General features: G+C 33.2%; 3 protein-coding genes across 5 annotated transcripts; 1 reads left to right on the plus strand and 2 right to left on the minus strand.

The window, feature by feature from the left end:
- Positions 1 to 294: 294 nt before the first annotated feature.
- LOC108476801 (GDSL esterase/lipase At1g71691) lies at positions 295 to 2,339 on the minus strand. Its single transcript, XM_017779134.2, has 5 exons — positions 1,918 to 2,339; positions 1,713 to 1,834; positions 1,138 to 1,377; positions 787 to 1,036; positions 295 to 694 (listed from the first exon to the last, which is right to left on the minus strand). Exons 1-5 carry the CDS (start codon positions 2,204 to 2,206, stop codon positions 474 to 476), a joined length of 1,122 nt encoding a protein of 373 aa, XP_017634623.1. The 5' UTR covers positions 2,207 to 2,339; the 3' UTR covers positions 295 to 473.
- A 2,669-nt stretch (positions 2,340 to 5,008) lies between these two features.
- On the plus strand, positions 5,009 to 11,234 carry LOC108479573 (uncharacterized). 2 transcript variants are annotated; one of them, XM_017782260.2, is made up of 10 exons: positions 5,009 to 5,347; positions 5,420 to 5,594; positions 5,689 to 5,847; positions 7,643 to 7,736; positions 8,794 to 8,864; positions 9,522 to 9,573; positions 9,857 to 9,905; positions 9,984 to 10,121; positions 10,701 to 10,820; positions 11,009 to 11,234. In XM_017782260.2, exons 1-10 carry the CDS (start codon positions 5,154 to 5,156, stop codon positions 11,112 to 11,114), a joined length of 1,158 nt encoding a protein of 385 aa, XP_017637749.1. In that variant the 5' UTR covers positions 5,009 to 5,153; the 3' UTR covers positions 11,115 to 11,234. The 2 variants fall into 2 exon arrangements, with proteins under 2 accessions (XP_017637749.1, XP_017637750.1); XM_017782261.2 differs by having other exon boundaries at positions 10,994 to 11,113.
- Positions 11,224 to 18,717, minus strand: LOC108479574 (uncharacterized). Of its 2 annotated transcripts, none has more exons than XM_017782264.2 (10): positions 18,313 to 18,714; positions 16,506 to 16,544; positions 16,131 to 16,257; positions 15,750 to 15,811; positions 14,908 to 14,975; positions 14,573 to 14,622; positions 13,957 to 14,026; positions 12,367 to 12,490; positions 12,145 to 12,261; positions 11,224 to 11,550 (listed from the first exon to the last, which is right to left on the minus strand). In XM_017782264.2, the coding sequence occupies exons 1-10, from the start codon at positions 18,601 to 18,603 to the stop codon at positions 11,452 to 11,454; spliced, it is 1,047 nt and encodes a 348-aa protein (XP_017637753.1). In that variant the 5' UTR covers positions 18,604 to 18,714; the 3' UTR covers positions 11,224 to 11,451. The 2 variants fall into 2 exon arrangements, with proteins under 2 accessions (XP_017637753.1, XP_017637751.1); XM_017782262.2 differs by lacking the exon at positions 11,224 to 11,550 and adding an exon at positions 11,699 to 12,046 and having other exon boundaries at positions 18,313 to 18,717.
- Between the last annotated feature and the right edge of the window lie 2,550 nt (positions 18,718 to 21,267).

Here is a 21,267-nt window from a genome sequence, read left to right on the forward strand (position 1 = left end):
GTGTCAGGTATTTTATATATATTTTACAACATTTCAAAATTTATTCGGATTTAAAATGTAAATATAATTTATAACACTATTAAAATTATTTTATTAAAAACGATAGTATTAACAATTAGACTTAAATTTTAAAATACAATTTGTATATATAATTTGACAAGTTAATAGTTTGTATTATACAATTTTTAACATATTTGTACTTGATGTTCAGTCATATTGTGGTTTAATTATTTTTTCATGTTGTATAATCCTGTTCAATATTTCTAAGTTTGCTCTACGAGTATCATACAAATATTTGCTCAACAAGAATATATTTAAAATTTTAGAAAATAAAAAATGGGAAAATATAAGAGTAGCAATTTAAGCTCCAATTGAACCAAAAGTGCTCTTCGTTTACAATCAACCAGAAAATGAAGTACACAAAGAAAATAAGCCATATATATGATGACTTATTTATGGTACTAATACAAAGATCAAAGATTGGCAAGCTGCTGAATGTTGATGGGATAAACAATGGAAGGATCACCATTGAAGGCCTTCCTTGCCATTATGATATTCACTTTCTCAGTTGGATGGAATGCATCCCAAAACACATATTCATCTCTATTTTCACATGGTGTTTGGAATGGAAGACATGTGATTTGCCCTCTGTTCCTCCCAATCCCACAACACCCTCGGTTTACCACACTAAATCCTGCATATATATATATATCCATCCATCAACAATCAATTCAAAAATACATTTCTGTAACCAGAAAATCCAATTTCTAATCGTAGTTTACGTACCGTATGTTCTAGCATTAGCAACGATATCTTCAAAAAGGTGAGCAATGTCGACGTAGATAAATCTTGCACCCGGAAGGTTAGCATTAAGGCTATTCATCATGGTTTTCACATTGGCATTGAAAGGTAGAACCAGCTGGTTCACTTCCTCCGAGCAGCTCCCCGCAGTGCTTTGAGCTAAAATGCTTGGGATACACCCCATTCTTCCTAGCCCTGCTAGTACAAACTTACGTGCTCCAAGATTGTAAAGTGTCTGAAACATGACCAAAAAGACAAAAGAACCCTGGTATAGGTAATGCTGCAACAGTGTTGAAGTGGGAATGGTAGCTTGTGGATAAACTTGTTTTAACGTACCCTTAGTTGTTGATTGTATTTTTGGACCAAGAGGTCAGCATATTGTTGGCCGTCGTACTGATTTCGAGTTGGGAAATTGGGCATAAGGTAGTTGTTGAGATAATCATTGCTTCCCATTCCAACAAAGAAAATACATTTACCGAGCGCTTCTGCTGCTTCTATTGCCCCAAGGTTATCTGCAAGCTGATCCAGTGTGGTTTGGAAATTCTGTATTTGTTGATCAAATGGTATTCGCCCCACCTGATTCAAACATATACACCAATATTTATTTTTCTACTCATGCATGTCCATTTTGAAGGGAAAGATGGCAGACAAAAGATGGGAGTAATTAATGCACAACAGTTTGATTTATATATAGGTCAGTCGAAAACATGCATTTATGATTCAAGCGGCAAGACTGCATGGAGATGCAGACTGTATTTATTTTAGATGCACTATCAAGTATGGCAAAGTTAGAATGGTAATAATTGCCAAACATCCTATATCACGAGAAATATACTTGAAATAAACTACACAATGGTCCTCAATTATTGTGCTTTTGTTTAATCATACATGTATAGAAGGAATATGCTTACAAAGTTTCGTCCGGTGATGTCAAGGATTCCGGCAGCTGCTGAGGCGTAGTTAACACCATGAAGAACTTGATCGCCGGAAGCTTCAGAATATGCAGGAATTAAAGGAAGTCCTAGTAGTTCAGCTGCATGTGCAAACACATTTAATCTTTAGTTATATCCACGACGTACACTCGAATATGAATAAATTAACTAGAGAGTTACTAACCGATTTCATCAACCATGGTATAACCGTTAGAGAAACGACCAGTAGGACCGCCATTGAAGTCAATACCATAAGGGAAATAATTAGCCTTAGCGAAAGAAGGGAGGTCGTTGTTATTGCCATTGTCAATGAGAGAATCTCCAAATATGAACATAGCAGGCACCATTTCTCTTCTCCTTCCACCATCTGGCTCAAAAGGGTTTTCTCCTTGCGCTGAAGCCACATTGTTCAACGCCATACCTAAACAAACAAGCAAGCAATACATCCACAGCTTCGCCATCGCCATTGCCATTACCTGAGAGATGAAACGCAGCGAAAGGGAGGTAGAATGAGAGAAATTGGGAGGTGGAGAAGTTGGTATTAAATAACAGGAGGTAAGGTGGGTAGTTGGAAAGCAGTAAATGAGTTCATCTGTTTTAGTCCAGTGCAGTAATTACTTTATATTCATGAACCCAACCTTTTCAACTTCCTTCTTTTACTCCTATCGATGCCATTGCCATTAACGGTTTCATGCAAAACCACTGCCTATTTCATGTTTCACACTTCACACTATTCGATATATATATATGTGTGTGTAAACGAACAAACAAAGAAGATAAGCAGTTAATGAGTTGTAAAGTCAACCGGGCAAGACGAGGATGGTAAATGTCCAAATTTCATAACTTGAAATTAATTATATGCAATTGACCATTCAATTTCATTTTGATGGGAGACGCATTCCGCCATTCCAGCCTCAACTGTATCTCTATATTAATAATTATAACCAATTAACTCTAAACCTATCCAATGGGCTAAAACTCGTATTTACAGCCCAGTTCCCAGAAATTATGCATTAAATTGAATCCCAAAGTTGATCTTCAATTCTACAAGTCTTAGGATTCTTACAATATAAATTATAATGAATGAAAAATCGAAGAGAACGATTAATATAAAGTATAACAAAAGAACAACACATATTAGGATGAGAGACTTACAAATTGTATGGTAAAACTTAAACCTATTGTAATAATACATCATATATGATTCTATAATAATAAAATTCAAACTATAATTAATGCCTAAATAATAATAAATTTTGAATAGGAAAGGGATTTATTTACACGGTATAAAATTAGAGTAGTTCTACACAATTCAATAACTTTTTGTACGATCAATTTTTTAACCATCCAACCTTCATATTTCATGTTCCACCATACATGTCAAATTTGGCATAAATTAAAATTTTTTAACTATTTGTTTTATGTTAAAAAAATTTCAACAGTTGAACAAATATTATTATATATTCAAAATTTACATGCATGACAAATACAATTATATCAATAAATTCAATGGTTGAATCGTTAAAGTATTAATCGTATAAAAATTATGAAAAAATATAAAATCATTCTAATTTTGCACTGGTGTAAATAGGTCCTTCTCTTTTGAATGCTTGTGATGATTTTAGCTACTAAATATCTAATTGTTGATGATGTATATATTTTTAGTTGCAATTAATAAAATTGTAATTCAAAATCTAATAATCTAAAGTAATTCAACATGGTACTAAGTTTAATTTGAGCTTTGATAGACTATTTTCTATATTCAAAATATAAAAATAAAAATAAAATAAAATATTGTGCCAATTAAGTTTTGTATTATTGAAATAGCAGTAAAAGTGCAACTCAAATTGAATAATTTAAATCAATATTAAAAGTTTATTTTATTGCATACAAAAATGTAAATTCAACTTTAAGAAAAAATATTTGCAAAATTTGAGGAATCGTGGGAAAGGAGGGGATATTTGGTGGGTTCCCATTTGGACAGATTTGCATGTATAGAACTGAGCAAATTAATCTTTGGCAAAAAAAAAAAAAAGCATATTCTTAAAATTTTGTTTTTTTAGGATTTGGATAATTGCTAATGTTGAACTTTTAAATTAAATATATTTTAAAATTTATATATAATTCTTTTAGAATTAATATCAAATTTAAAATATGTAGATATTGAGAGTTAAACTTATTGATTTTTTTATAATCATGATCAAATTGACAAAATGTATTAATGCATGTCGAGGGCTAAATTTATTATTATATCGTTAAAATAGTATAAATTGATGAAAAGATTAAATGCCGTGATCAATTGTTATAAGTTGTTCACTTTTGAAATTGATAGAAATTAAATTACTCTATTTTTTGGAAGAATTAAATTACTTCATTTGATTTTAAGATAAAGTTCAAAATTATATATAATTTTAGTCTAATGTGTAATGCTATATATGTATTTTAATTTTGTGTAATTTTATATATAAATTTTGATTTGATTTAATTTTCACAAACAACCAATACCGTTACCAATATAACATCGTTTTACGTTTAATTGTTGCATACACAAATAATTATAACTATCCAATATAAAAATAATCATTTTACATTTATTTGTATATTTAAATCATGATCAAAATTTCCGATGGAAAATTTCACGTTATTATTTTTTAACCCACATAGTATATTATAATGTAATAGATATATATTTGTTGGATTTTTATTTTGAAAACAATAAACCAATACGTATTCTTATAATTACACATTTTATTTTACAACAGTTTTATAATTTTGACTGAATTGTGAAATTATACACAACTTTGGTTATCAATACCTTTATGGTAGTTATCAAAATTGATATTAGAATACAGAGTATATTTCTAAGAAATAAAATTAAGTTATGGATCGTATCGTAAAGATGATTTTAATAAAAAATTAATACGTAGATTTTCAAGATATTTTTGAAATGTTGATACTAATTCTTAAAATTGACAGATTAGTAACTTTCGATTATCCTAGTTTATTATAATTAGTTTGTTTGTTCTTAAAAAATATTAAAGTTATATTTCTAAAATAAATATTAATTTTTATTAATTTTGAAAGTAAAAACTAATGATAATTAATTAATGTAAATGTTTTTCATCAAATTATAGATATATTTTATCGATATAATAATAAATTTAACTCTTAAAATTTATATTTTATTAATTTAATAAATTTAACTCTTAATTCTAAAGAATTTAATTCGTTATATTTAGGTTAAAATTGTTATTATAATAATAAAATTTGAGAAGACGGGACAAATTTTTTTAAAATTTTTGGTTGAACTGTGGGTTGGGTGGTTGCCAAACCATAAACCCAACAAAACCCTGAAAGAAAGACGAAGGCCTCTATTTCTTCGCCGCTCCAATTCCATAACCACTGTTATACTGCCGCAGCATGAAGTTCGCGGTGAAGGCATGGAGCAATGGAGGAGCACGGGCAGGCATCCTCCATCTGGGCACCTCCACCATCGACACCCCTTCGCTTCTCCTTTCCACCCGTAAAGGCTTGCCCCACTTTATCTCCCCTGACCTTCTCTCTTGTCTCCCTTCCCCTGAGTCCCGTCTCCTCCATGTCAGCCCCCTTCACTTGTAAGCTTTCATTTGCCTTATTTCAACTATATTTTCTCCTCCATTCCCTGCTTAGTCTTTTGCATATTTCAGCTTGGAAGGCCTTTCCATGAAAACTATCTCCAAGATTGGAGGGCTTCACCAACTACTTGGTTTGCATGACCATTGCTTCGTTGCTGTTCCAAGGGATTCCATTCAATGCCTTCCCGAAGCTAATTCCACTAACAAAATCGGGGCCTCTTTCGAGACCCCTTGTGGTCGTCTTCTGGTACTATCTATCACTACTGATGTATTTAGCGGTGTTCATTACTCGGCTCTAACTGAATCAACCGGGCGAAATTTAATTTTAATGTGTTTGCCAGATTAAACCCGTTGAATATATGGAAATGATATCTTCCACGAGACCTGAGTTGTGGGCTACTCTGGCTGACGAAGTGCCTGCTTGGGTGTCTGATAAAAGGAACAAAACCTCAGTGGACCGGACTATCAAATGGCTCGATGAATGCATTTCATTAAGCCCTGTAATTTTCTTTATTGCCTTTTTTCTTTCATCTTTGGCTTACTACAATTAGAATAACATGATATTGGATTTTTGTAAATGATAAGCATCATATATATTACTCCGGCTTTTCATTTTCTTGACTTGTATCCAGTTTTGGTATAAGGATACGACCTTCCAAGTATTAAAACTTACAAAAAATTAAACATGCACTTGTAGGACATATACCTGTATTTGACACTCACCCCCAAGTCATCCTTTAAAGTATTGGTGTCACTACTAAACACTATTTCTGGTGCTCTTTTTGTTAATTGTAACCTCATCTTGCATTTTGGAACCTACGCTGAATTTTGAAATGTTTTTGTTTTCTGTTTTCTAGTTAGTTTAACTTTTAGCAAGTTAGTTTCTAGATGAAGCTTACTGTTTCATTCTATTTGAAAGATGTTATAGTTTTAGAAGATAAAAGTAAGCATAGGTTTGATCTTCAGTTAGAATATTGAAGGACTACCTAAGAGTCTAAGGGGTTTGATGTTATACTGGATGAGAAGAGAAGAATTTTAGTAAAAGAAATGGACGAGGTCAGCGATGAAGTTAGAACTGATTTTCAGGACATTCCTGAGAGTGCCTATATTAGCATTATGGATAAAGAAAGGAGACGCAATAGAATGTTGTTTACCGGACCAAAATGGATAAGATTAGATGGTTCGTTGAGTGTTACAAGGGTTTTTACATAATTGCAAGATAGCATTGGCTATGCAGTATGACTGTAGTGGTAGTTAGAATATGGCTTGCCTATTGGTTGAGTATCAGTTAAATAAGGTTGTTTCAACAGGTATCTCATCATGCATGAAGAGATCATAAAAAATAAAGTCATATTTGTGAGAATGTAAAGTAAATTTGATTCTAGTAAAAATAATAAATAGAGGTAGAGGTTGATCAATTAGTTGATCTACTAAATAAAAAACGTTTGGCATCTTTGGATGTTTGAAAGGACATGGATTTTTAAGTGCATTAATGAAGTTGTGTTATTTTTGTATGTGGAGACCTCAAAAATGTCCATTGAAGAATTGGATAACGGGTAAAGCCTGCAAAAGCCACCTTTTAAATACCTTCAAACCTAAAGGATCTGAGAGTAAAGCCTTTCTACTCAAAATTATCGCGTGAGGTCATGCTATTGACTGTGGAAATTCTCTTTTGATAGCTATTCAAATTGATGAATATCGTAATAATATGAAATCCCTTCGCTTCATTCTAGCTTCCTCTCCTCTTCTGATCTAGGAAGATATAATTGTATCTTTTGCTCCAGCTTGATTCCTTTTTTTCCTCTCCTTTTGCTCTATTCCTCTTTATACAGCATAAAGGTCAAATCTTGGTAAATTTAGTTCAAACCATGTTTTTATAAGAATGTTAAGGTTACAAGCCATGTGATTACATTTTAAGTCGAAGATGATGCTTATTTGTTTAGTAGGTAGGTAATTTACTAGATGAAAGCCTTCGCTCTTTAAAGATATGAATAATCTAAGGGTTCTCATAGGTACTTACTGAAACCATGATGGGGCTTTGATTAGTGAAGTTATAATGTCTCTTAAGGAATATATGTCTAACATCTTCTCCCCGTGCAGAACTATGAAGAAAATATTTAAGTAAATATTGGGTTGAATGTTAAGTTTTTGTCATCATTGGCTGTGGAATGCATTTAGCTTTAAATTTATTGAGTAATAAGTATTCCAAAAGGACATCAGCACAGCTTTTGTCAAAAAATGCAATATGATATTAAGTTTGATTGATATAAGCTTGTATTAACTCATGGAATTTAGGCAAGTGGAGCTGTTTTTGGAGCTATTGTTGGAGGTTCTAGTTTGGAAGAAAGGCGAAGATGTGCCCAAGAGGTAGCAACAAGAAACGTATCTGGTATATCTACGAACAAGACTTTTGTTTGTGCCATAAAGTCTTAACACAGTTTGTTGCATGCTAATCCTTTCATACGCCTAGCATTATATTGGATAACATTATCGAATACAATCCTATTCACAATCTTACTTTATCCCATTGTATCCATAGTTTTTGTGCACCAAAGGTGCCCTAATAATATGATATTTATGTCTGGCTTAAATGTATTTTCAGCGTAAAGCTCCTAAGCATATTTAATTTGGTTTAAAGCCTGAAACTCAAGTCCATCTGCATGAAGGACACACGATCAACACCAGGCACAAGCTTTGACTGCATTGTAAATACTCCTTAGTGTCTTAAGACTACAAATAGAATAAGTCCTTTTTTTTTTTTGTGTGTGTGTGTGTGTGTGTATATATATGTACTATAGTTTTAGTTGCAATGTAGGCCCCTTATCTAGCAACCTCAAACACGAACATGAGTATGACAGATACGGATATGGTCATCAACAAGTTTCCGAACTTAGAATGTGATAATAGGATCTGTCATTGTAATTAAGAATATTCTTACATGTCTTTTTAAAGTAAATAAATTATTAAAATATTTTAGTCTTCAAATATAGTTTTGTTGATTATCTAAATGGGATTAAATTTGGGGTCTTCATGATATCCTGGATCTGATGCCAAATCTGCTCAAATCTATTTGGTCAAGGTGGTACCATTGTGGTTACTTTGCTGGAGATGGCATAACTACTTCCCTTACCTGTTAGTCTTTGAATTTTCATTGTTCCTCCCTATATCCAATTTAAATAATATGTATTTTTTAAATCTTTTCATCTGTATCCAAGCTGTGTTGGTTACATATTCTAGCTTATACATAACTGTGGTATATATGGTTTCCTTATGTCTCGGTGCTTATTAGCTCCTTGGACAACTCATCTTAATGTATATGCTTGCTTGCTACCTTGAAACCTAGATCTTTCCGATTCCATGGTACATATTTTAATGCATCTGTTTTCGGTTGCATGTTCACTCGTTGTCAAATATTTAAATACTGATTCTGAATGTAAATAATGCAGGTTATTGGGTTGGAGGGTTAGGGCTTGGGGAAAGCATGGATGAACGCCCAGCTCTGCTTAATGCTGTCATTGTAAGTAGCTTAACCCATAATTTAGGCAAAAGTAATAATCAGTTTAACATATATTAATATATATTTTGATGCATGATTTAAAACTCAACGAAGTTTGAATGTGTTAGATCAAAGAGGAAAAAAGTAGAAAAGAGATAGCTTTTGTAAGATTCACTATTGGTTAGCTTTTGTTTCTTTCAGCCAAAGGTAAAAAATGTATAGTTATGATGACAAAGTATACAAAGGTCAAGCTTACTTGGTGTAGCCATTGAAACACTTGACTCATTGTTTTTGTTGCAGAGTTGGGAACTGTAATTTTATTAATTTTAAACCCAATTTTGCTATGTTATTTTGTCAACTTTAGTTTATTCTAGGAGCTTAGGTTATTTTCTTGGAATCTAAGTTGGTTGTTTACTTGTTTATTACAGTACTCTTCAAGTCTGATCCTATTGGGTTAAAGAATAATCAAGTTGATGACATGGGACATACATTTGGAGTAAATTGTTTACTTAGGGTTTTTGGACATACATTTGGAATTTTAGGATTCATGGCTATGATCGGAATTAGGGTTAGGATTTGCTAGGCAAATTTTTGTTTTATGGATCAATTGCAGCAATAGAGTGGCAATTTCACGTTCCCTCTGTAATTTTAAGTTCTAACAGTGTTAGTAATACTCAGGAAGCCTTGCCAGAGGAAAAGCCGCGGTTGATATGCGGGCTTGGACTGCCAGGTACCAATCATTTCTGTTTTCTTCAGTTTCAATCCATTATTTTCTTTCTTGTTCCCTGCTTTCTCTCTCTCTCTCTCTTACTCTCCAGATCTCTTACGGTGGTGGTTGATTTGGGGATGAGGGTTTTCTTGGTGCTGGGGATTATTGTAACGTGAGAGCCTTTGTTTACATTTTTATCATTGTCAGTGGAGTTATGTTTCAGAAAGCACATTTGTATTCCTACTATATTGGTATGTTTTGTAATTCACGTCATCACGGATTAATTTGTTTTTTAATGTCATAGAGGAAATATTGCAGGGCATTGCTGCAGGTGTTGATCTCTTCGAGTCGACGTATGTAGCTCAGTTCACCATGTATTACCATCCAACCTGTCTTTTAACTATGCTAATTGCTTTCACGGCTATTTATAGGTACATTTACCATCTTACTCTTGGAGGCTTTGCACTCACCTTTCCACTAGATAGAACACAGATAAATGCATCGAATCTTGTCCCAAGTGATGTAGGAAGCGACCCCAGAAAAATTAATCTGAGAGCCACAGTGTTCCGGTAATTTTCAAGATTACTTTTAAGTTTTAACACTTTTGCTTAAAAATGGAAATTTGATTGGCTTGAGTTTAAGATAGAATGTTATTAGTCAAATTATCAATATTTTGAATATTTTGTACAGGTTTCTATATGCCTGCTTCTATTACAATTTCTACTATCATGAATGATCCTGTGAAGCATAGAAATACTAGTATTTTAACTTACATCTTTGAATGCTTATTGAGATTTTGTTTCTACTTCATGGATGCATTTATACATGGTTGAATCATAACATTTGAGGTTCTTAGTAGTTGTCATCTATATTTCTCTGATTCATCATTTTTCTTGAAGAACCAATGTTTGACACCAGTGTTCAAAACATATTCAGATTTGGGTATGGGGATACCAATGTTTTATAACTACAAATTGAAGATGCATTTATACATGTAGATGAGCCATTGTTTGCAATAGATATTGGGATCCATGTTGATCAGACATCGGAGGGATCTTGCATCTAAGTGGGAATCTACTGCTTTCACTTATGAAATTTGGATCAATTTTTCCTTATCATATAACATCTTTTTTTTTCCTCCTTTTCAGGAAAGACACAACGCCCATTGTTGAAGGCTGTACGTGTTATACATGTCGAAATCATACCCGAGCCTACATTAATCATCTACTCAATGTCCATGAAATGTTGGCACAGATTTTGTTGGAAATGTATGTCCTTTTTCTTTCTATGTTCTTCCTTTTGGTGATACAGGCTTTGCTTTCAATCATTTTTACGTTTACTAGTTTATTTGATCAATTATTGATGTCTGTTCCTCACCGTTTGAAACAATACTAATCCTATCTAGCAAGGTTTCCGCCATGATGATAATAACAGCTTTTAGGCTTTGATGTTGCAGACATAACACCCACCATTTTCTAGGGTTTTTCCGGTTGATAAGGGATGCCATTAATGCAGGCCAATTTGAAGAATTTCGTAGGGAATTTGTTCAAAGATGGCGCTGAATTTCTTAGATGATACTTGTTTGATTAATTAAGAAGTTATTCCTGGGATCATTTGTAAACCGTATAAGATTACTTGTTTCTGAAGAAATACCACAAATATATTTGCATATTTTCTTGCAACTTGGATTTTCATTTCAACCAGGAACTTGCATTATTTGTTTTCCTTGATAAAAGGTACAAGTTTCTCACATCTTAGGTACAACGTGACCAATTGCATCATAAATAGGGGCAACGGATCAAATATTTATATTTTAAAATTTTAAATTGGCATTACCTTTGTCTGAGGCTTTTTTACATGGCACAGATGAGGGTAGCTTAGAGCTTCAAGCCAATGAAACTATATAGCGGCTGCCGAATATGTACTGAACAAATATGACAATATTTTCTTGAAATCACCAAGTTGAGTTTTTGTATTCGGATCGATTATATACGGAACCTGCAAATTGCAATTAAACTTTATGTTAATGATTCAAGCTAACTATCCATTTTTTCGAAGTACCTGTGTCCGACTTCTGTTTGACACAGATATGAGCACATGACCTCCAAACATCCTCCAAATACATGAAAAAATATTCAAAGAAAAATTTTATCGTACTCTGCTCGACATTCACACCTGAGTAACACAACATCAAGTGTTCGATATGACCTGCAAATTTCCGCTTATGTCGTATTGTTCATTCAATATGGTAGGGTTTCTGCTCAAACTGGGGCATGTGTGAGATAGGGTTACAAAAGTCTAAGCTAGTGCATCAACTCAAACTCGGTTTTGAGTGTCGGACATGGATAAATACAAATTTGTTCAATTTGAAAGGTCCTTGTGAAATCATATCCACATATCCATGTCCAAATATGTATCGGATATGAGTGCTGCATCCAACAACATAGAGCCAAGGTTCAAGTGGCTCGAGACTATTAATGCATAAGACCTGAAGCTTGTTGCATGAGCCAGCAAATACTATATATCAATTTCACTACTTTGAGGAGGAATTTGTTTTAAGAGAAAGATCATATGAATTTATCAGGAGCTAACCTCTTTGGATCCAGATGCCTCAAGGAGTAATTTCATCCGTTGAGATCCTTCTCCCACATTGTGAAGGATGTAAGGAAGTTCGAGTTCACAAAGTGCCTCTCGTACAATTCGTGAATACTGTCAAATAAAGAAAGAAGAATGATAACATTTGAGCATTTAAAGGTTTATGCTTCATTAGCAGAACCAACAGATGAATATTTAATCACGAATATGATAGCTTACTGGTTCATTCTCATACGAGAAAAGTTCAAGCTTTTTTGGTGGTGGGTCTCGTCTTGCCTTATCCCATAGCATCATTCCTCGACCTGCTCGAAGAATTGTTGGCATCCATCCAGTGAACAATGTGCTGCACAATGCAGCATTGTGGGAGAACTAGTTAAGAATTTAGACGGGAACTAAAGTTCTTACGAATCAATGAAACACAATATCAAATGGAACAATTTAACCACGTGGCTTAACATGTTCAATTAAAGTCCATATCTATAATTAAAGCACCTTTTGATAAAAATAGAAGAACATGTTGCTCAAACTCTATTTCTTGAAGTTCCCGTATTTGACATGAATACAAAGATATTACCCTCCATATACATGGGAAAACATAGAAAAAACTGAACATACTTGTATGAGGCACATAACTGTATCCAACTTTCATATTTTAGTTCAAGTAATATAGAAGTTATCCATCATTTGATTTGAACCATTTGTACCAAAAACTTTGTGCAATATGCATCTACATTGCTCACTCTTCATTTTTTTAAAAGTACCCGTTCGACACTCATGTTTGATGCATGGATATGGAGATATGACCTCCAAGAATCCTCAAAGGCAAAACTAAGAAATATCTAACTATTACCTGTATGTAATACACACCCATATTTGATGCCTGTAGCCAAGTCCGTGTAACATAGATGTGTATACACTGACTTTGTTTTGAAAAACTCATGATTTAATCTGAACCAGATGTTTCCCTCTTCTTCGCAAGTCAATAACATGTGTGAGCCCTATCTAGATTTACTCTGGTCTAAGTCCAGATATATTCTGATTTTCAGACCATTGTGCTATGTATGGAGCCATTCTAGTTCTAGTTGATTGGACACATATTATATGTGAGTTGTAATTTTACCTGTAATTGGACTTGTAAATTCCTTTTTTTTTTTTTAAATGACAACCTAAAGAACGCAGTAAATAAAATTGCTAACTTCTATGTTTCCCTGTTTTCTTTCAATTTTTGCTTTCAAAGATACAAGAGAACATTTTTGGTAATAAAAAAAATAGCATAAAACTTCGAAATCAAACATATCTTCGGTAATTCCCTTGACAAGGCCAAGAACTCATGTAGTAAATCTATAAAGAAGGTAGCTATTTGTTAACGGCACCAAAGTTCGAAACTTATTTCAAAGGGCCATGGGAACAACAGATCATTGATCTCAATGGTTCAATCATTTCCAGAACTCTGCTGCCATTATTATCACTAATACAAACCAAAGCAAATAGCTCACTGAATACGTTTCTCCTTCTATCTTGCTACCACTTTAAAAATGAACACATAAAACTCAATCAAAAATTTCAAAGTAACCCCCAGAATCTAGTTATTCAATTTGTTTCTCTCGGACTTCAATGTTCTCTGCAATATATCTTCCTCTCCCCTCATAACCAAAAAGTGTGCATTAAAGTACTAGCATACATCAAGCAACTGAATACATACCCACATATCAGAAAAATATTTCAGATCCCAGGTTTAAGGTTTGGGGTTTAACCAAATTTAAACACTTGGACAGATATTTAATATACGCAAACTTTGTGCCTACATACCTTTCTAAAAGACCCGTTGAGGGGCTTCTTCCTTTACCATAGTGCTTGAACAGGTATTTGACAATATCACCTATCAGAAAAAGTAGAAGGAAAATGAATGTTCAGCAAATTATGACATGGACAGTAAATAAAGCATATAATCAAATCAACCATAAGTTGTGCAGGTGCAGGCAGACATCTACTGTCTTACAGGTTCCCATATAAAATAATTGTATAAATACTTATAAATAAGAGCAGTCTGTAATCAGGGTCATGTTAGATTTCGTTCTCATCAAAATAGACATGCAAAAAACTCCTGATGTGTTCATAGGAAATGAATTAAGATTCCACTAAATCAGCAATCAGTCAAAAGTTGCAGTCCAGAAACTTTAGACACATGTTCTCTGCTTGGAATCTCTCATTAATGATCAGCATCATTAACATCCACCATTGATGGAAAAAAGAAAAGAACAAGATATGGATCTGTGAGTAAATCTATATATGATACTTGGTTCAATTCATTTCAAACAAGTTTATGTTATGAAGCAAAGTCAAACAAAACAGGAGATCATTGCAGAAGAACTTAATGGCAGTCAATGTTGAAATCACCAAGGTGAGATAGAGCTTCACAACTTACCACTTTCATACATTGATATTCCAGAATTTGGGTCAATGAGGAAGGGAAACCTGCATGATAACTCCATAAACTTTAAAATTCCATAAAAGGAGAAACACTTAACAACATTACTTGGTCCCTTTTCCCCCGAGAAAGCTTCATATAAAATTGATGAAACCAAGACCAATTATGCTCAGGTAAGTAAGTTAAAAGTTAATACAAACACAAATTTGTGCATCATCTTCAACATATGAAATTGCTAATATTCAAGACATCTCAAATTTCGATCCAACTTAAAACTTCCAAGCAACAAACCAACCAAAAATAGTATTACTATAAGATAGAGAACCACATACTGCTCTTTTCCACCAAAGCTTCTAACCATTTCTCTATGTCTTAAAGAACCTTTTGGACAAGGATACACCTGTTCAAAAATGGTAAAAAGTCTGCATCATGATGCATGGAAACTAAGTAATAGCAAAGCATCAAAATGGGCATGATAAGTATTATGCATATGATATAAAGTCCTATGCATTATTCCATTTATTCTCAGATGAAGCACATAAACCGTAGATTGAGTTAACCGGAATCTGTTCTAATCATGTAAAGAGTGCACTAAACACTGAATACCCTATAAATCATCCAAAGAGGTACAAATTATTCAGTTCAGTTTTTTCTCCCTGGTCCATTTGTACAGCAGTAGTCAACTCAGAGCAGCAACTTTTTAGATGAAAGAAGCTGAAAGAAAGATGAATTCTTAAATTCAGACTCCTTTATTATCAGAAAATGTAAGCTGATAACCATAATAACTCATCAAATACAAGATAGATATTTTAACTTATGAGACAACATGCTGTGAGAATTGATATTGTCTGGTTATGTAAAACTTATATATCCTGCACAAACTCTATAATACTAAATCAGCTAACTTCGTGTCGTTTAGGTTGACTACAGATTTGCATTATCAGCCAACCTGACTAAGCTATCCAAAGCAACCTTGCAATAGTCCCCTCCCCCTTCTCTCTCTCTCTCTCAATGCAAATGAAATTGTGCTGTTTACATGGACTGTTTTGAAATGGAAAACCCCTTCAGAATATGTTCAGGACATAAATGTTTATAAAAGAGAACAGCTACTAATAAAACTTGGTCAATTGTGATAAACAACGAATTTTTCTAAAATATATCTAGCAGTTCTCACCTCTACAGAAAGATCCAGCTCTGTCAATGCTTCTCGAACCCTTCTGCAAAAGGGGCATGCTTCTGTTTACAAAATGCAAATACTAAATAAAGTGAAAACTTTCAGGTTCAGAAAATAACATTTGATATAAGCAATTTATCCAAACTTTGATCCCAAAAGTAATGATAATTTTTACAAGGCGTAAGAACTTGTTTATTAGAACATGCTAATTTACTTGTTTTCAGAAATTCTAATGCTCATTCTTCCATCCACTTGTGTAGCCAAAACATTGAATCAGGAAAACTAAGATAAATCAAAGTGAAATGTAGAGGAAAGCAACTTTTCACATTTTGGCCATTTATAAGCATATGATGACCAAACCTTATTTAGCAAGACACTTACCAAATTCAAAGAGTTGCATGCGAATGGGAGGATCAGAAATGGTTATATCGTTGCTCTCTGAGCCCTCTGCTAGTGATTTTGATCCCCAAGGAAATCTTGCCAAGGTGGATAAAGAAGATGTCGCTACCTACTATTGAGCCACCAAAAAGTAGAGAATTAAAGCTTTCTGCGTATGCAAACATTGAAGAAAGAAACATAAAGAAAACATGACTTTAAACGGGACTCTAGAGTTATATTATGTAAAAGAAAACGTAAATAAAACATTGAAGAAACTTATGAAAGGTAAAAAGAAAAAGGAGAAGGACAATAGTTTGGGCAAAGAAATAAATGATATAAGAGTGATGAGAAAAAAGGGTGACTCTTTAAAGAGGTTACCTCCAGAGCATCATTCCGTTCTTGGGAGGGGTCTCCTCCCTGCAAACCACAATATAGAAAGCATTGATAAGGAAAAAATGAAAAGTTATAGAAAGGACCACAAACTTATAATCACATATGCTAGAAATAGAAATCAATTCCAAGTACGAGAATAGAGGGAAGGAATTTTGTTTAAAGCTACAGCAGCTTCTTTCTGAAGTGTTAATGCATAAAAAGTACAGCAGCCAGTCCATCAAAGGTATTAGCTGCCAAGGGATCAAATCTATGTTGCTTGGACTTAGATGTGAGTGTCAGATATGCATACGTATCAGACATGGGTATAGTTAGATTTTTCAAAGAGTTAATGCATATGTATCCCATGTATCGGACACGGATACTTCAAAAACAATGAACAGTCCAAGCAACATACAATTAAATTCAAACAAAAAGAATAGGCATGAATCAAATGAAGAAGCAAGTCGATAAGGAAACCTGATTCTGAACATTCAGACAATAGAAATTCTAGCATTTGGATATCTGGTTTAGTTGTTAAATGATATATGCTGTGTAATATGAACAACGATGGTCTCGGAAACCTTGCATTGCATGCCAGAGAATCTTTTTCTACTGAGGGGGGCAGATAGAGTTAATGGCTTACTATGCTTGACTGACTTGACCAGCAAGGAAGATCACAGAGTTAAAGGTGAAGTGCATGGGGTGGCAAATACCCAGGAAAATCAGTACATAGTTACACTTGCAAAACATAATAAGCACTTGCAGGTAGTTAACACCAAGCAAAGGTAATGAGCCTTTGAGATTGGTAAAATCCAACAAGAAAAGTACCGAGAATAAAATGTTAATCTTATATCATAGCCAAAAACAATAGTCAACACATGCAAAACAGAAAAGAAAATGATACTCAAAATAACACTACACTGGAACACGAAGGTTTGTAGATCAAAATGTTTCCTCACAGACAAGGTGCCAAATCTTCAACTGGAAAAATGATAATCATGAAACGGAAAAATTTGAGCCATAGAAACCAAATCATATCACCAAAATTCATCGACTGACTACGCTTCTGCAATTAAATTCTAAATGACAATAATTGCATGCTTGTTTGTTAGTTACTTATACAAACCGATTAAGAAGCAAGAACATAAAGAGCCAGGATACCAAGCTGATGTCCTAGTCATAATTGGTTTTAATCCATTTTTTTAGAGGAAAATATAATATCGATATGAGAAACATGCATCCACAGTTAATCTTGCCTTTCTATTGGTATTCCGCAAGAGAGACATAACCTACAATTAAATCTACTCAAAACTGCCAGTTTTCTACAATTTTCAGGCACTCATGGCATCATAAAGAGACCCAACTACCATGATTTCATCTACCCTAATAACATAAAAGGAATAAATATTACATATCAACTTTGATCCAATGTAACATATGAACTTAGGTTTAGTGCAATGAGAACTTTGATTTTCACCTAGTTGTACATATTAGAAAAATACAAATAAATATAGTTATTTTCATTTTAGTGAATATAACTATTTGTTGTATTAAGGTAAGCATCCGTAAGTAACAAAATTAAAACAATATAATTGTACTGATTATATTAAGCATTAAACTATGTTTACCTGAAATGTTAACAAGGTGATATTGAAAATAAAGAAACATGAAATTGATGAGTTGTTTGTCTTTAATTCCATAAAGTAATGCTGAATAGTACTTAACCTGTGATTTTATGGGCATGACAAGCTCAAATTTTTTTGTTGTAGAGAAAAGATAAACAAGGTTTCAAGAAAAAAATAAAGAAACTTACAGAGAATAATCTGAGAAGAGGACAAAGTATAGATAAGAAACTGGTGGATGCATTGACAGCATTTTGAGTTGAGGCTTGTGGGGATGGTCCCGTCGTGTCTAAATCATGGTCAGTTGGTTTCGCCGGATAGAATCTGTTTCTGCGTGAGACCCATTTCTTGTTTCTTGACAACTTTGGGGAAAAAGATGAGAAAATAAGCTTCGAAACTGGAAGTGAAGCAGTAGTTAGAGAAGGAGGATGGTGGTTTGAGGGAAAGAAAGAGGCGAGGGAAGGTAAAGGAGAAGCCATCATCCTTGCTTAGTGTATTTGCCTCGCAACCAACCACAACTCAACTAGCATACAGCAACGATCTTTCTTATTGGGCTGGGCTCTTTTTCTCAATTCCATCAATTTTGGATAAATTAAAAGTTAATATCAAATAGGATAATTATTTTATACCATTAGCAGTCTAATAAAAATAAAATAAAATCATCAGTTAGTTTAAGATATTCTTTAAATAAATAAAATTTTAACAAGTCACGCACGCCTCGTTGAAAATAAGAGATAATTTTTTTAATTAATTTTATTATAAAATTATATCTTTAACAATTATTTGAGTTTTAAGCTGATCCATAAATAAAGAGCATATTCTAAAATTCACTGATGATTCATATCAACTCTTTATTTAAATAGATAGTTCAAATAAGTAAGAAAGAGAAAACTTAGAAAGACAATTTTTTGAAAACACACTAGAATTTTATTGATGGTTGAGATTTGTCTTCAAACTTGTAAGCTTCCTTTTATTTATAAAACTTGATGATTAGAAACAACAAACTCAGATAAGATTTTTGTTACACCAAAGCAAACAATAGGATTCCTGACAAACAATACAAACAATGAAGATTTTTGACAAAAGCAGATTAGTCTGTGCCTTCATAACCACTACTTTCATCTTAGGTGAGGTTGAGCTCTATTGCTCTCCATTCTTTTTTCTGCTTAGCCTTGTATGCTCTAATTTTCATCTTTTCTATTTGATTCTCAATATCTGATTTAGTTATGTGACTATCTCTATTTGAGTGATCTTTTTAGTTGAGTCATCAAATATTTGTTTTTAATGGTTTAGGGTTTAGTCACAAATGTTATCATACCATGGGTAATCTTAACACCATTCTGATGGATCTAGAATACTTTCTCTGTAGTGCTTTATCACTGTCATTATTCCTTGTTGATAAGTGTCTCATGTGAATATGATATGTGAGTTGTGCAAGTATACATGTCGAATCAAGTAATAAAGTGATAAATGAGATCATCTCCACAGAGATCGGATTAAGTATAGAAATGATAAAATTATGATAATAATTAATGTCATGTCAAAACCGAGTTAATATGCAGTATAGATTAAAATAATAAGGATGAGTGTGAATTGTATACAGACTGACATGTGAAAATGCTATGGCAAAGTAAGAGTAAAAATATGTGATGGCAATGATGAGAATAATTACGTGAACAATATGCGAACAAATAAATAAATAACCAAGGTTGTTATGGCAAAGATACTGCAGCAATGGATAGAAGGTCTACGATGTTGATTTGGAAGGTTGATTTGTCGCTAACATCTGTCTAAAGAATTCTTTTTCCATCAGCAAGAATTTGTAATGGTGGAAAATCTTGGAGATCTTAATTAAGCTTTTAGACTACTCTTATTTGAACTTCTTTCTATGGAGGAGATCTTTTTTCAACATCTTCCTCAAAGGATTGGTTTACTTAGAAATTTTTGGAACAAAATCTCTAAGATAATTGACAATCCTAGAAATTGTTAGATCTGCTTCTTTGCCATATTTTCATCATGAAATGTCAATAATTCTTGTGCAATATGGGGGACCAAGTTGATATTTTTTCTCTATTGTTCATGCTCAAGAATTCTATCTCGGATTTGTGTGTTTGCATATTTCTTGATGATAGAATAATTCCATATTGAAGGACCAACTACTCGAACTAATTCATAAGAGTAATATGGGCTTGTTCATTTGAATTATACAAAAGGATGTCATTAATATATATATATATATATATATATATATCAATGCAGTATCTATGAAGGGCTAGAAAATCTTGATCATGGACTTTTAGAATAATGATAGAGCTGTTTTCAAACCAAAAGGCATTATTGTCCACTGATAATGCTAATTTGGTATGCAGAAATGTATCTTAGGCCTCTCTGCTAGCTCTATTTCCAATTGCCAAAATCCAGCTTTGAGTGGCTAGATTGGAAAACAATAAGTTTCGATTGAGTAATGAAAATTTATCATCCTAAAGAAAATGATTAAGTGGCTAATAGTTGATCAAAAATTTGAGTTACCCTCTAGCTTGCTCTACTTTTTTATTGACATAGAATGCTTTACATGCCTATTGAAAGTTTGAGGGTTCAATCAACCCTTGTAGTTGAAGCTCTTTGCATTATTGTTCTACTAGCTTTTAATGATCAAGATTTATTCCTATATGGCTTGCATTTGTGATATAGATATCTCCATTTCTTTTGAAAGGAAGTGTGGTGAAGAAATTTGGATTCTTCCATAATGGCTTTTCACATTTTGATAAAAATTCAGAATGTGAGTTTGCACAAGCTTCATCTTTAAGCTCCTGACCAATCTATTGGAGTTTTTCTAACTAAATAACAAACAACTTGGGAATTTAAACATCTTAAATCAGATTCCATCAAGTAGAATTCTCAAATGTTGGGCTTTGGTGTATAAATCAAAGCCTATAACAATATCTTCTCTTGGGAATTTGGATCTTGATACTGAATGGTTGATCTACAACCGAATTAAAAATTCTTTCAAACGGCTTCAACCATTCTGTTAGGAAAACCTTTTGAGTTCATGTTGGTTTCTGCTGCTTTAATATCTATAATGGCTATCACAGTAATGGGCTTGCTATACTTGTCCATGTAGATGTTGCTAGGGATATGAGGAATTG

Source organism: Gossypium arboreum, chromosome 5 (assembly GCF_025698485.1).
Source record: "Gossypium arboreum isolate Shixiya-1 chromosome 5, ASM2569848v2, whole genome shotgun sequence".
Taxonomy (NCBI): domain Eukaryota; kingdom Viridiplantae; phylum Streptophyta; class Magnoliopsida; order Malvales; family Malvaceae; genus Gossypium; species Gossypium arboreum.

Excerpts from the sequence above, each read along its gene's own strand:
- LOC108479573 (XM_017782260.2), top strand. The coding sequence starts at position 5,154 with ATGAAGTTCGCGGTGAAGGCATGGAGCAATGGAGGAGCACGGGCAGGC. Across the intron at positions 7,737-8,793 it reads AGCAACAAGAAACGTATCTG|GTTATTGGGTTGGAGGGTTA; the intron begins GTATATCTACGA and ends TAAATAATGCAG. Across the intron at positions 10,122-10,700 it reads CTGAGAGCCACAGTGTTCCG|GAAAGACACAACGCCCATTG; the intron begins GTAATTTTCAAG and ends CCTCCTTTTCAG.
- LOC108476801 (XM_017779134.2), bottom strand. The coding sequence starts at position 2,206 with ATGGCAATGGCGATGGCGAAGCTGTGGATGTATTGCTTGCTTGTTTGT. Across the intron at positions 1,835-1,917 it reads TACCATGGTTGATGAAATCG|CTGAACTACTAGGACTTCCT; the intron begins GTTAGTAACTCT and ends TTGCACATGCAG. Across the intron at positions 1,378-1,712 it reads ACATCACCGGACGAAACTTT|GTGGGGCGAATACCATTTGA; the intron begins GTAAGCATATTC and ends TGTTTGAATCAG.
- LOC108479574 (XM_017782262.2), bottom strand. The coding sequence starts at position 18,603 with ATGATGGCTTCTCCTTTACCTTCCCTCGCCTCTTTCTTTCCCTCAAAC. Across the intron at positions 16,545-18,312 it reads CTCTTCTCAGATTATTCTCT|GGAGGAGACCCCTCCCAAGA; the intron begins GTAAGTTTCTTT and ends TGTGGTTTGCAG. Across the intron at positions 14,623-14,907 it reads AGCTTTGGTGGAAAAGAGCA|GTTTCCCTTCCTCATTGACC; the intron begins GTATGTGGTTCT and ends GTTATCATGCAG.